This window comes from Ictidomys tridecemlineatus, chromosome 14 (genome assembly GCF_052094955.1).
Source record: "Ictidomys tridecemlineatus isolate mIctTri1 chromosome 14, mIctTri1.hap1, whole genome shotgun sequence".
In the NCBI taxonomy this organism is placed as follows: Eukaryota; Metazoa; Chordata; class Mammalia; order Rodentia; family Sciuridae; genus Ictidomys; species Ictidomys tridecemlineatus.
The window spans coordinates 7,769,330-7,784,548 of record NC_135490.1 but is presented as its reverse complement, the minus strand read 5'-3'; the positions used below and the strand labels follow the sequence as shown (position 1 = coordinate 7,784,548).

At 45.2% G+C, this 15,219-nt stretch overlaps 1 protein-coding gene across 4 annotated transcripts in view; it reads left to right on the top strand.

The window, feature by feature from the left end:
• The window catches only part of Extl3 (exostosin like glycosyltransferase 3), a 106,117-nt gene that overhangs the window by 81,271 nt on the left and 9,627 nt on the right, over positions 1–15,219 (top strand). For all 4 annotated transcript variants that reach the window (XM_078030806.1, XM_078030804.1, XM_078030805.1 and 1 more), the window contains 2 exons: positions 7,768–7,895; positions 12,807–12,951. In XM_078030806.1, the coding sequence (XP_077886932.1) occupies positions 7,768–7,895; positions 12,807–12,951 (273 nt within the window). The remainder of the gene's footprint in view (positions 1–7,767; positions 7,896–12,806; positions 12,952–15,219) is intronic.

Genomic DNA, 15,219 nt, shown 5'->3' with positions numbered 1-15,219 from the left:
GAGTCGAGCACCTTGGCTCCCGGAGCACAGCCACAGAGCTGTCTAATGGAGTCAGATGGAGAGTGTTACTCTGACAACAGATTTGATGTCCATTCTCTTGAAAAAGTCCCCACTAGGTTGGGACCATGTTTTCAGGGCCCCTTAAAGACATTCTGCTGTTCCTGGTGATAGTCAGTGGGCTTCCCCTGTGTGTTATGTGTGGCTTTCCCTGTCTGCTTACAGGATCTTTTCCTTATCTTTGGCTTTTAGCAGTTTGATTTTGATATTCCTTGGCATTGCTTTCCTTGATTTTTTTTTTTTTTTAAATTTTGAAAAGTGTTGCTATTTTTGTCTTACGAGGCAGATAACTTGGACCCAGACTAAAAGTTCTCTTAATGGCTACTCCACAGTTCATTGAGTTCTTTTATATTTAGCTGGTCTGCTTACAACCTGCACCAAGCATGCGCAGAGTTGAAGTGAGCCAGAGACCGGTTTATACCCGGCACTGGGAGCTCCCCCTCTCTGGTTTTCTCCTTTTTGGAATTTCCTCCTGTCTTTCCGGGCCAGTGGTTGCCCCAGACTCTTTCCTCTTATCCTTCAGGACAGCCTGACAGGATTTGGTCTGAGGGTTCCAGCTGTCCTTCCCGGCCCTGGCTCTGCTCTCTCCTGTGTCAGCACTTCCTTCCCCCTGCATGACAGCTCCACTCCATGATGTGCCGTGAGTGGCTCCCTCACCATTGCCTGCAGGAAGGTCCTCTCTCGGTGTATTTGTACAGAGCTTGATTGCCCTCCGCAGGAGGATTACCTGGCAGGAGCTGGCTCAGCCCTCCTGAAGCAGATGCCTGCAAATAATCCCTTTTGATACATGGTCCCACAAAAGTTTGATTCATAGTTATTGCTTTATTCTCTCCTGTTTGCATGTGTTCCTTTCTCACACTTTAGATTCTGGAAAATAGTGATAAGTAGGGGTGGCCTTGTTAGAGCATTCTGTGAAATGAGAACCTTAAGATCTGTGCTGCTGGTGTTTGAAGACTTGGGCTGTTAGGAAAGTGATATCTTTTAGTTATTAGCAGCATAGCCAGGCTTTCTCAAAGCAGTGCTCATCTTCACACTGCGTTTGTTGGCTTCTTTGGAAGCCAGCCCTGGAGTCTGAATTTTTCATTCTCCCTTCCTAAAGGGTACAAACTAATTTATCCAGGGTGCCTGGCAAGGGCTCTTGGACATCTGAGAAGCTTGTATGGAGTGAGAGAGCCTTGTAAATTCTAGAGGCGTCCACAGGCGGTGGCAACTGTGAGAAGCAACCCTCTCTGCATTTGCAGTGGAGCTCTTGTGGGGAGTTTGAAGGGAGGTGGGAGGAGGTGGCCAGGGCTGGCTTGTGCAGAAACCTGCAGGCCAAGCTGCGCAGTGTAGAATGTGTCCTGAGTGTGAGAGGATGCCTCAGAGAAAGAGAGCAGAGGCAGGTAAAAGACTTGTAGTAGCAGTAGCCCAGGGGAGAGGTGGTGGTAGTCTGGATCAGGGTGGCGGGGGCAGAGAGGGTGAGTTCAGAGGTGAGCTTGACTCATTCATGTCCTTGGAGACTTCAAGGCTCTGGAAGCAGAATGGCTGGAATGCGTCATTTTCCCCCCAAATAAAACTACAGCAGTATGATAGAGATTTGAGTTTGTGGAGGATTGGGGATGTAGCCCATGGTAGAATGGTTGCCTAGCATGCATGAGGCCCTATGTTCCATGCCCTGAAAAGAAGAAAGAGAAAAAAATGACTAAATCAAGTTTTAAAGTGAGTGGTTTCCAGCTGGAAGAGGGCAAGAGAGGAGTTTGTTTTTCAGGGCCCTTTCCTTCTCTCTTAGTCACTGGTATTCAGATGGAAAGGAGATGGCTCTGTTTTGGGAACTTGAATGGTGTGCCAGGAGGGTTATTGTTTCATTATCGAGATAGGCTCTTTCTGAGTTGCACAGGCTGGCCTGGAATTTGCCATCCTCCTTCCTCAGCCTTCGGAATTGCTGGTGTGCTCCACTACACCTGGCAAGAGACTTTTAATATTGCTTTACAAGTAGTGCGTTGGGGAGGAGGATTGGGGCCTGAAGGAACGGCCTCGGAGCACCCGTGGTGTCTTGGTGCTCAGGCGGCCAGAGGCTCTACCGCTGGCCAGACTTCATGGAGAGGAGAGGTCATTATGCCTCAGAAACCTGATAAGTTCTATCTTTGTCCATTCTGCTCTGTAAAATATCCCTTGTATGATTCAGATGGTCATTGTCCAGTGTTATGATTTCTAGGCAAGTTGAACAGGAAGGAGGAACCTGTCCAGCCTCTCCCGGTGAGGGCTCTGCAGAGGCTGGTCGGCCTCACTGGGTATTGGTGGATCTGGGTGCTTGGGTTTTTTTCTTTGACAGTATTTTACTTAAGAACTCGGTGATTGTAACTCTGGCTTTTTCTTTCTGTTTGGGATGAACTGTATGACTGAAAAAGATTATGAAGCAAAGCTACCAGAAATCGGAATAGCCAAAATTATAGAAATGTAGAGGAATTGCTGAAAAGACATATTGTAAAAGAATTTACTAATTGTATTAATAATTTACTTATGTGGGTATTTGTACTCTGCAAATTCAAAGGAAGGAGTCTGAGACTGCAAGAATTTTGTTGTTTCAGGTCATTTGACTAATTAACACCTACATTAGGCTTGTGAAGTGGCTTATAATCCCAGCTACTCCCAGCCACTGGGGCCAGAGGGGCCAGTACTGAGGCAGGAACAGAGTGAAGTTTTCCTGGTGGAGTGTCTGCCTGGCATGTGGGAGGCCCTGAGTTTGATCTCTTGCACCAAGACCAACCAACCCAAAACAAGGCCCTAACCAATTGAGGCTGGCCTTGAACTTGGATCCTATTGCCTCAGCCTTCTGAGTGCCACTGCACCTGACTTTAAGGTAAAACAGTTTTACAGGATCATTGCCAACTTTTATAAGTTAAAACAGGCTTGTCCCAATCTAAAATGTATGGCCGTTTTTATATGTATTAGCGCAGTATTCCAGGTTATAATTGGAAAACCAGTTCACCATGTTATTTTCTTACTCCTTTCCCTTCCTTTTCTGCACTTCCCAGCTGTGGCCCCCACCACTTGGTGTTTATTGATGAATGAGTCCCTTGGAAGATCCAGGAGTCCTGGTGCCCATTCATTTGGTGGCCTCTCTGCTCCCCTCCCCACTCACCCCCAGCTCTGTTTCACTCTGTGCTGGTGTCTGAGCCTCTGCTGGGGCCTCGTTTTCCTGATTCCTGAGCCCCATGGTTGGTTGCTTTTTCAGTTAGAGGAAGAGGAGGCTGGAAGGCTGAAGTTGGCTGCTGTTTCCGTTCTCAGCCGAGTGGTGTCTGCAAGCACAGCGTTTTCTCAGTGGATTTGTTAGGAACTGTGTTTGCATGCTGTGGTGTTGAGGCTGGAGGCTGCGGCCCTTGGTGGGCCGAGTGTGATGGTAAAGAGAAGGACAGCATTTTATGTGTGTTAAAGTTGTTGAACTTAGTAGGTGGCAGAGTTCTAGGCCAGGAGTGTTGTCCTCCCTGTTCCGCTGAGATGAATGAGAAGAAGGTGTGGTGACAGAAGGGAAGGCTTTTATGCACAATGGCAAACAAAGAAGCAGGGAGCCACCGATGGGGAGCAGGGGATGTGAAACCAGGAGGGTGAATGGTAGCGAGTGCTGCTCCCCATTTGACCCATGTAGGCTGATGGGTTTTTTCTTTAGGTTAAAATATTGTCAGACTTCCTATTTCCTTTCTAATTATCATTCTTTAATATTAAAAAGATTGGAATATTCATTGATAATTTTGATCTTTTCAGGTATTTATATCATTCTGAAAACAGAACGGAAAGACTTAGTTATGTGCTAATTCCAACTCATTCACTCATACTGTGTAAACTGCCTGTTGAAGTCTATCATATGCCAGGCACTGTGCGCTGCTCATTCTGGTTAATGTCATACCAGTGATTAGAGCATTAATTTGCAAATCATTCTTCATGTTCACTAGTTACGAGAGTGTACCCATAAGTTTCTAGTAGCACCGTGCTGTGATAACACCAGGAAATAGACAGTGTTGGGGTGGGAGCTGTTGTAATTTGAAACTGAACAATATCATCAAAAATGAGAATCTTTCCCCTAAATGTCAGGCACTAATACTCTTGTTGACCAGTTTCTTTTTACATTCTCTCAGCGTTTTTCAGACTCCTGGAGGCTAATGCTGATCTCTCTGTCTGCCTTTAGAAATTCTTGAATCTTTTTGTCCTTCTGATTTTGGTGCCCAAACCAATAATGGTTATTTGGCCAAGCTTGTGTCTTGCCATCGAGCACTCCAGCCTTGAAGCAGTTTCTTTACCACCTCCCTTCTCCCTCACCTCACCTGAACTTTAGTTTATATTTGCAGTTTGTAAGGGCAGAAGTCTTAGGGTTGTGGGAGGAGGTGGTTGTCCTTGGATAAGGAACTTCAGTTATTCCTGAAATACTGTCTGCTTTACTCATCTTTTTGGAGATCGACTCAATCAGGGTGTCTCAGGAGTGGCACCAATGACATTTTGGATTGAATCATTCTTCAAGTCAGGGGAAGGCTGTCCTTTGCATTGCAAAATTTAGCTACATTCCGGCCTCTACCCACTAGACCCAAACAGCTCACTCTCCATTGTGACAACCAAAAATGTCTGCAGACATTGCCAGATGTCCCCTGGTGGGTAGGGGTGGGGGCCACTCCTGTTAGAGAACCCTGCTCTAGTTTTTTTTCCTTTTTGCACCCTAGGGCCTCTTGCCTGCTAGGCAAGCCCTTTGCCCCTGAGCCACATCACCAGCCCTGCTCTCAATTCTTAAGGCCACCTACTCTGACCACAGTTGTTGGCCAGCCAGCCACAAAAAAAGCTGCAGTACTCGACACTTGTGTCTGTGATGCTTACAGCTTTCCTTTTCTCTGACTGTTCTGATGGTTAAAATGCAGTTCCTGTACCTGCACATCTTGCTTCAGTTCTGGTCCAGGGGAGGGGCACTGTGTTCCTAGCATCAATGGTGATTCCTTTCTTGCCTCTTGATTACCCAAGTGATGGATTTTAATAGACTTACTGAAAAGCTGGTGGTGAAATCCAGGCCACGTCTCGGCCACATTGCTCCTCCATCTCTGACTCCACCCTGGTCTTATAATAAGTAGGTTCTCTTGGTTTGGTTCATTTTGTAAACCAGTTAGATTATTTTGGATGTGTTCTAGGTATCGGAGTGTGATCATTTTAGGTTTTTTTTTTTGTTTTTCCTTTTCACATTTTGGTTGTCTGTCTTATTTGGCTTATAAATAACTTCAGTTTTTGCGGATAGCATGGTGCCATGGTGGTGTAGCTAGTATGGTCCTCACTCCAAAGCCGTGCTTTTCTCTTCGCTCTAACGCTTCTCAAAATTTGGTGTGCACAGCAGTCACAAGGCGTCTTGAGAAATGGAGATCCTGTCAGGGCTACTCAGGGCTTGCCTTTCTACAGCCCCAGTGATGTCACTGCTGCTGGGCTGTGGATCCCATGGGTGCTGTGGCTCTGCTCTTTTGCCATCACTAATTCTGCTGTAGATGAGCCTCCTGGAGATTAACCCCCAAAGTGGTCAGCTACATGTGAATGTGCAAGCTGTCTCTCAGCTGCTCCATGAGGTGGGTCTTCCCTGGGAGACCTGGCTGTGAATGTCCACTGTTCCAGCTGAGGAGCAGTTCGGCCAGCTGGCAGGATTGCAGTGTGGTGAGAAGCGGATGCTAGGTGTGTTGGGAATGAAGAGTCAGTGGTGAGGTGGGTGCGTCGGGGCCTGAGCCGCTGCTGTATTCCATCCTGTCTGAGTTGGACCTCATTTTTGTTTTAACATTTCTGAAATTGGGATGTGTCTTACAAAACTTGCCAAATGGTGCTCCCTGGGGAGTCAGCAGCTGCTGAGATGGGAACTTGGAGGCTCCGCATTGGCTGCTCTCCTCCTGCCTCAGGCTGTAGCTGCTTGGTTCTGTTTCTGAAGCCCAGTGCAGGCCCTCTGCCACAGACGGGGCGTGGGCGAGGTGGATTTTGGTGTCTCTTGCTCGGCTCTGATACCTGGTGTCTGTAGCAGCACACCTGTTGCAGATCTTTTGCTGTGATTTGGGCAGAAGCACCTGTGGGTTGAGGTAGAGTGACATTCCAAGTGATGAGTTATTTTACATAACTGATGGTATGTACATTAAGAACGCATTTGGATTGGGCTGGGGTTGTGGCTCAGTGGTAGAGCGTTCGCCTAGCACGTGCGAGGTCCTGGGTTCCATCCTCAGCAGCACATAAAAATAAACAAATAAAGGTATTGTGTCCAACTACAACTAAAAAACAAAAAAGAACTCATTATTAAAAAAAAAAAAAAAAGAATGCATTTGGATTGAAGAAGTTCATAAAGTTAGCCTCCTCTTAGCAGGAAGGACTGGATTGGGGTGAGGAGTGAGAGGCCACTCCTGCAGCTGCTGGCTGTGTCTCGTCACTCTGGGTGTCAGTTTCTCCATGTTTAAAGAGATGTGGACCCTGTGATCGCCAAAGCCCTTCAGACTAAGTCTGCTAGAATGAATGAATTCCAGTACAAGTTCTCTGCTTCAAGAACATAGACGTGACATTCTGACAAGTGGGGTGTGACCAGAGGCATCTGCAGGCAGATGGGTCTCTGGGAGAGACTGTTTGTAGAGGGGAAGGAGCGGTGTTTTAAGCTGAGGTGAGCTTGCTGGTTTGGTCATGGAGTTCCTTGGAACCACATGTAAGCTCCAACACTTCAGGTACCTTTGACACGCCAAGCCAGGTAGAAGCTATCCTCAGTATAAGGGAAGTGTCTGTTGACAGTAAGATGACCTTCCTGGCTTTCTAAAAAGACCATTCTCCATGAGATGCTCTTTGTTTCTTGAGAATGAAATGAAAGCTCCTCATCACTGGGACTAATTATCTGAAGATTCTGTAAAAATAAAGTGAGCTGTCTGAGTATGACTGCAACCATTAATGATTGAGACTTAGGCGGTCAGGTGACTAACAAAGCTGCCAGCTGCACTGAAGGTGAACTGGGCTTATCTGGGGTCTGGTTCAAGTAAACTTTTTTTTTTGGTTATAATACCATTCTACCCTTTGGGGTACTGACCCTTGTTTTATTAAGCAAATGTTGCCTTGCATGTATGGGTCACCTTGCTTGGTACAGGGTGGTTGACTTGATGGACATAGGACCTGGCTCTTTGCTCCACTCTGTCCAGCTTGAGAGGGAAGCTGGCTTTGGGCTGTGCGGTCAGCCCTGGAGGTGGGCACTGCAGTGGGAAGTGGCTGATCTCAACAGGATAGGCTGTGCGTTTTTTTTTTTTCTTCCTGCTTTGTATTTCCCCCCAAAGCCTTAAAGTTGTGGGTCAGAAATGATGTAGACTTGAGGGATTTCAGAATTTGGTTTTAAGAATTTGTGGACAGGCTGGGGGCCTTGGGGCTGGGAACTGGACCCTCGGTTCCACTTGGCCACCTTGTGTTCTCTGGGAAGGATATTTTCAATTTCCTAGGTTGTGTTCACAGGAAGATCCTCAGCATCAGTTTGATTCACAAGAAAATTGGTTAACAGTGAATAAAGTTTGAATGTGAAATCCTTGTATAGTTTTTGAATCAAAAGGCAGTTTTTATCCCTGAAAGGCATATGCTTGATTTTACATTCGGTAGGTAATCAGGCCAAATGACTCAGTAGACTTAGCTAGTCTTCTCGGACCTAAGGACAGTTTTGAATCTGCTTTGTAATGCGGCATTGATTTCTTGCATTTTTCTCCCTTGCTCCAGGTGGTTCGTACTGAGAAGAACAGTTTGAACAATCGATTCTTACCCTGGAATGAGATTGAAACCGAGGCCATCCTGTCCATTGATGATGATGCTCACCTCCGCCACGATGAAATCATGTTTGGGTTTCGGTGAGGACTTTTTCAGTCAAGAACACTTGAGTGTGCAAGTGATAGAAAACAATAACTCAGGCCTGGGTTAGGGAGCAAAATGGGTTTCTTGGTGACAGTGACAGAGAAGCCCTCAGAGGTAGAAAGGCTATGTCGGCCAGGGCTGTCCAGGACCCTGGTGTTGGAGGATTCTACTTCTTGTCCTCTCCTGCTCTGCTCTCACATAGGTTCTTCCCTGAGGCTAGGGAGGTGGGATTCATTGATTGGCTGGACTAGGGTTTCGCACCTGCTCCTGGAGCTGCAGGTATATCATCCTTGACCTCAAACCCTGTAGGCTTAGAGTAGAAGCAAAGTGTATTCTCTCAAAAATATTCAGAGCTTGGTGTCATCAAAGGAATGGGGACCAACTCCTAGGCAGGTAGAGGAGTGAGAGGCCAGCTTCTGCAGCTGCTGGCTAGGTGGCATCACTCTGGATGTCAGTTTCTCCATGTTTAAAGGAACATGTGGACCATGTGATCCCCAAGGGCCTTCAGGCTAAGTCTGCTAGAATGAATGAGTTCCATCATGAATTGTTCTTTAGTGTTGTGTATCTTTGTTCTTTTGTGTTGCTGTGCGTTGAAGCAGTACAGAATCCTGGGCCTGGGAAGAGCGGGTGGGACACAAAGATGCAGTAGGAAGATGGGGGAGGAGGAGAAGGTGACGGTGATGATACTTGACATCTGTGGTGCCCATGTTGTGTGCCGGGGATTAGCTGAGCACTTTGGTTTATCTCAGAATGCCTAGAATTTGATGGAAGTTATAGTCGTATCTTCTTACATAGGAGTAAATTGAGATTCCAGAGAACAGAGCCACGAAGCCAGAATGTTAGAGGCAGACAGAGCAGGGATTCCAGTGCAGGGCTGGCCAACTCCAGAAGCCGCTCAGCCATGGCCCTGTGCTGCTTTCTGGAATCTCATACACACTTTGCTGTAGAGCATAAGCATCCTGGTGGGAGAACGTCACAGGTAAGAGGAGAGGTGGGTTAGGGTGTTCGGTGTGGGTTCTAACTGGTATGTGGGCCTAGGGTCAGTGTGTTAACACATCCACAGGGAGGTGAGTACAAAAACTGAGGGTAGGCCTTTAGAAACTTTTAAAGCAGTTTGGCATTGTTGTGGCATCCAGCTGTGTTATAATTTTTCTTGCAGTTCATTTTTGGTGTTGTTTATTGAACATAATTTTTATATATTTTACTCACTTAATCTGTAATTCAGTGGTTTTATAGTGTAATTACCTCAGTTTTGGAAAATTTCATCACCACCAAAAGAAACCCTGTGCCCATTAGCAACCCTTCTAAGTTGTAGGCAGCCACTAAGCTTTGTGTCTCTGTTATTTGCCTATTCTGGGGATTCATGTAAGTGAAACTATACAATAAGTGGCCTTTTGTGACTGGCTCCATTCGCTTAACCTCATGTTTCCAAGGTTTATCGGTCTAGTAGCATGTACCAGTGCTTCACGCCTTTGATAGGATAGACCACACTTTGTCCGTTCATCCATTGGTGGACATTGGGTATTTCCTACATCTTGGCTGTTTCCCATAATGCTGCTACACGCATCCATGTGCGAGTGTTCATATGAACATTTCATTTCTTTAGAGTCTCTACCTAGGAGTGGAATGACTGGATCACAGGGCAGCTGTTTTAACATTCTGAGAACCTGCCAAGCTGCTTTCCAGAGTGTTGTGTCATTTTACACTCTCATTATAGTGTGCAAAGATCCACTTTTCCAGGTCCGTGTGCATGCTTGTTCTTTTCTGTTTATTTATAGCCATCATAAGTTGGTATGAAGTTGGAGCTCATTTTAATTTCATTTAGTGACTAATGATGAGCCTCTTTTCATGTGCTCAAGACCAGTTGGCCGTTTACGTATCTTCTTTGGAGAAATTTCTGTTTAGAACCTGTTCCACTTTTGTTGGCACTATTTGTCCTTTTATTATCAAGTCGTAAGTCTACATGTTCTAGAAGTAAGTACCTTACCTGAGATGAGTTGCAAGTAGTTTTGCTCACTTGATGGTCTGTCTTTTCGCTTGCTTGATGGTAGCCCTTGAAGCACAAAGTTCTGCATTTTGCTGAAGTCCAGTTTAGCTTTGTTTTCTTTGTTCTTTGGTGTTGTATTTTAGAAAACACTCAGTTTATTTGTTAAAAGGAGGAGAGATTTTTCAAGGTGCCAGTCTATGGTGACATGGCTGAGCCTGTGGAGAGGCAGAACATCATGGAGGGAGGGGTGCAGTGGAGCAAAGCTGCTCACCTCATGGCAGCCCAGAAGCAACAGGGGGGCTCATGCATTTCATTTATTGTCATAAATTATTATATTTTACCAAAATATTAGTTCACAATACATGGGAAAAATTAGTTGGGTGCTTCAGATAGTTTGAGAAGCTCTGGAGTGGGCTTGCTTGGGGGGTCTCCTACAAATTAAGTTTGGATTGTGGACAAAGCTCTTTCTTTGCAGCTGCGCTTCCATTCTGTGTGCTGGAGGCCCCTCCCCTACCCTTGCTCACCCCCGGGTGCACCCCACCCCCCACTCGCTCACCCTCAGGATTCTTGGCAGATGGAAGCAGCAACTTTATCGCTGTGTTTTACATCTGTGTATGAAGAACGACTCCACACATTTCTGACACATTAGAACATCTCTTCTTTTCTCTCCTCAACAACCTCTCTCATTTCCTTTGGCCTCTTACTAGGTTATTGAAGCAAGTCTGTTGCTGGCTGTGACTTAAAAAAAAATTCCTGCTAACTGGGTGTGTTCCTTTGTACACAAAAATAAATAGCTGCTTGTCCACCTGTCTGTATGAAAGACAAAGCCACATAACCATTCCAGAAATGGCCTATTGCTATCCAGATGTTGTTCCAGGTGGTGGGGAGAGGGAGTGTATTTTTTACATGGCATGATGCAGTTTAGAGCCTTCTGAGGGCCTTGGGGCTGTGAACAGAGCCATGGGTGTTAACAGGAGAATCGACTGTCACCCCTCCCTCCCAAGAATGATTTAGATAAGGAGGCTCAGCTTTGATGAGTTTGAATTTTATTAAGAAACTGGTTGGCTGACTTCTGCAGCTTCTGATTTAGGAAAACTCTTGACCTTTTTCCATGCCATTTCTCAGCAGATTTCCAAGTGGTGAGAAAAATAAAAGGAAGCCTTTTAATGATCTCTTAATAGTCATTTGAAATTTGAGGCTTAGCCTCAGGTAGTGGAACTGGTGAGTTGAGTTTGATGTTCCACCTGACCTCCTCCCGCCCTGATCTTTCCTCATCTCTTTAGGCATCCCTTGATCCAAAAGCCTTTCCTTATTAACCTCCTCAGTTTACTTTTTTCACCTGAGTGAGAATGAAACAGATTTAGGTATGAAAGGAAAGAGACCATATAAGAACCCTTCCCTCTGGCAAAAGATGGGTCCTGACCTACTCAGATTTCTGCAGCCAGGGGGCAGGCAGATGGGGTCGGGGTGGAGAGGATGTCCATGGAGTGACCAGGGCAGCGTCTGATGTGTGTACGCAAAGATGTACTCTGTGATTCCACTTCAGTGAGGCACCCGGAACAGTCAGATCCATAGAGACTGGTAGAGTGGTGAGTTCCTGGGCCTGGGGAGGACGTAGTTAGGGAGTGGTACTGGGGAGTTAGTGTTTAAGGGGATAAAGTTTCATTTGGGGAAACTGAAAGTTCTGGAGGTAGGTGGTGGTGATGGTTGCACAACAGTACAGATATCTTTAATGCCACTGAACTACACATCCTTAAAAAGGCAAACTTTCTGTGTGTATATTTTGTCATAATCAAGAAATTATCAGTTGTCTAGGGGCTGGGTTTTGGCTCAGAGCTGTAGAGGGCTTGCCTGGCATGCACGAGGCACTGAGTTCAATCCTCAGCACCACAAAAAGTAAGATAAAAACATTGTGTCCACCTGTAACTAAATTTCTTTCTTTCTTTTTTTTAATTTATTTTTTCAGTTGTCTTAAAAAGCCTACACATGAAGGTATTGGGATAGAAGTTGTGATTTGTCATCTGTTGGGCTAGATTAGTTGCCCTCAACCTTATTGGGAGAGGAGCTCTTTGGAAGTGGAATCTTTTGGTTCAGGAATCAGATTCTTGTCAGGGGCAGGGGTGTTTCTCAGGCAGCTTGAATCTCCTAAAGACCTTCTAGGTCCTGTAGGGTTTGGTGGAGCTGATGTCTTTCACTCTCTTGATTTCAGCCTGTGAATATTGGGACTGGTTTTATTTATTCTACTTTGCCTATAAATTTGGAAATGATACAAAAATTTCTCTTGAAACTTATCAAACATACTGAAACAGTGAATTCTCAATTTACTTCTCGGATGCAATGGAACCTTTCATTTACATGGGTCTGCAAAGCACTTCTCACTATTCAGGTTTCGTTCAGCCCCGTTCAGTTTAGGAATCAGACTGTGCATTGGAGTCTCTTGGGTCAGACCAGTGGCCTCCACACATTCCCCATGACATTCCCCATGATGTGCCCTCTGAGAGAAAGAAGAGAATACACACACACAGACAACAGAGCGTGTGCCCTGCTGAGCTCGGGCATGGTGCTCGTTAAAAGGAAGCCTTTTAAAAGAAATTAAATGAAATGAAAATAAATAAATATGGATCTCTTCTTCCTGCTGCTTAGTAGATTGCTGTACATACCACATCCCGGAGACCCACTCCCACTCAGCACTGGAGAAATGCTGGCTGCCAGAAACTAGTGGCGTAATAAGCAGTGCTTATTAAGGAGGCAGCACACGATGTGGTTTATATCCTCTTATTCTGTGTGGCTTGTGATTTATTAAAACACACACCCACAGCCTGAGGGGTCAGAGAGCCTTCAAGGTAAAGGCACTCCTTTTAAGTGTTCCTGATGGCCCAAGAGCTGTGTACTCAGGTGTGTATGCACTTGTGTTTTTGAGGGTGTGGAGAGAAGCACGGGACCGCATCGTGGGCTTCCCTGGCCGGTACCATGCGTGGGACATCCCTCACCAGTCCTGGCTCTACAACTCCAACTACTCCTGTGAGCTGTCCATGGTGCTGACAGGTGCTGCCTTCTTCCACAAGGTGAGACAAGCTGCTTACAGTGGCATGCTCTTAGTAGCTCTTGAGTCTTTGGTAGTGCAATGCTGTCTTTACATCAGCTCTCCTCCTGCTTCTTCTGTGGCTCTTCTGTGGTAGAGATAGGTCATTCCTGTTTTTAAAGACTCCAGTTGTGCTTAGTGAAGCTGTGGAGTAAGAAGTTAGGATGAAGACTGCCTGTGCGGTTGCACGAGGCTGTCAAGGCCAGTTTCCCTGCAGGCTTTGGCCCTCCTCTGTATTAATGGAAGGCACTGGGCCAGAGGGGCTGTCAGACCTTCCAGCGTCAGCATCGCCGTCCCACCCAGGCCCAGCATCAGCAGGCTAAACCTGGTGCTCTTCTGACTCAGAGTAACCACTACTGTCCCCAGCCCACTGTGAATCTCTGTGGGGGCCCTGCCAATTCTGCCTGGGTCCTCAGCTTATCACTTTCTCCACTCATATCCCAGTTTTCACTGAACACCCAAAGTGTGAGCCCTTCAGTCACTGTACCTCCCCTGTATTATTAGCGCTGTATTGTGCTGGTTTTGCTCCCGACTCATCTTCCTTCTGTTCCTCTTCTATAAAGTAGTCACTGGCCTCTTGTGGCCACATGTGGCTACTGAACATTTGAGAAGTGACTGGTCAGAGTTGAGATGTGCTCTAAGAGTCAAGTACACACCAGGTCTGAATGTAAATACTTAATGTATGTAGTTCATTCCTAAAGTTTGCCCTGGTGTTTCCAAACTCTGGTGGATCTGGACAAGATTGCAAGTGTGGTGAGAGGGGTAGAGTGTTGGACAGCAGGTGGTCAAGAAACTACCTCTAATGAGTGCTCATCTCAGGAACCACTGCTTAGTGTCTGCTCATTCATACCTTGAGAATTTATTTGTCTGCTGATAAATCTGCCTTCTCAAACTGATTGCTTTTTAAAAGTAATGGTCATATCCCTTTATTTTAAATAAATAAATAGTTTTCTGAATGAAGCTTACTGTTTTTTCTATTTGAAAATCTAGAGCAAAATTTACAAACTCATAGCCATGGAACTCCACTTGGCTCACAGAAATGCTTTTGCTCCCCTAGTGTTACCCACTTTCACCTTTTAAAAATCAGAATATTTTGTAAAAATAAATCTGGATTGTGATAAAAATGGAGGCCAACATATTACCAAAAGCAATATGCAGATTTAATGCAATCCCCATCAAGATACCAAATGACATTTTTCATAGACCTAGAAAAAAGTCATAAATATTCATTTGAAAGAATAAAAGACCCAGAATAGTCAAAGCAATTCTAAGCCAAAAAAGCAGTGCTGATGGCACACAATACCTGACTTCAAATTTGACTACAGAGTTACAGCAACAAAAACTGTGTGGTCCTGGCATAAAACAGACATAGACCAAAGGTACAGACTGCAAGACATGGGGACGAACCACACAGACATGGTCATGTGATCCTTGACAAAGGTGCCAGAAACACGCCCTGGAGAAAAGATACCCTCTTTAACAAATGTGCTGGGCCAACTGGTTATCCACATGTAGAAGGAGGGGACTAGACCCTTACCCCTCAGCCTGCACAAAAATCAACTCCAAATGCATCAAAGCCTCGGATTAGACCAGAAACTATGCAATACCTAGAAGAAAATGTAGGGTCAACACTTCAGCATGTAGCAATGACTTTCTCAATAGGACCCCTAGGGCTCGGGAAATAATGCAAGAGTTAATAAATGAATGGTATCAAATTAAAAGGCTTCTGCACAGCAAAGGAAATGGTTAGGAATGTGAAGAGAACCTGCAGAATGGGAGAAAATCATCACTAGCTCCTCTTCAGTCAGAGGATTAATAGCTAGAATAAATAAAGAACTCAAATAACCCAATTAATAGATGGGCAAATAAATTAAACAATTCAAAAGAAGAAATACAAATGGATAACAAATATAGGAAAAAATGTTCAACATCATTAGCAATTAGGCAGATGCAAATTTCCCTACACTGAGATTTTTGTCTTACACCAGTCAGAATGGCAGTCAACAAGATCACAAATAATAAATGCTGGAGAGAATGTGGAGAAAAAAGGAACACTTTATACTTTTGGTGGGATTGTAAGTTAGTATGACCACTATGGAAATCAGTATGGAGGTTCCTCAAAAGACCAGGCGTGGAACCATATACCTAACTATACTGCTTCTTGGTAATTATCCTGAAAAATTAAAGTCATCACACTACAGTAATAAATCCGTACCCATGTTTATAGCAGCACAATTCACAACAGCCAAAC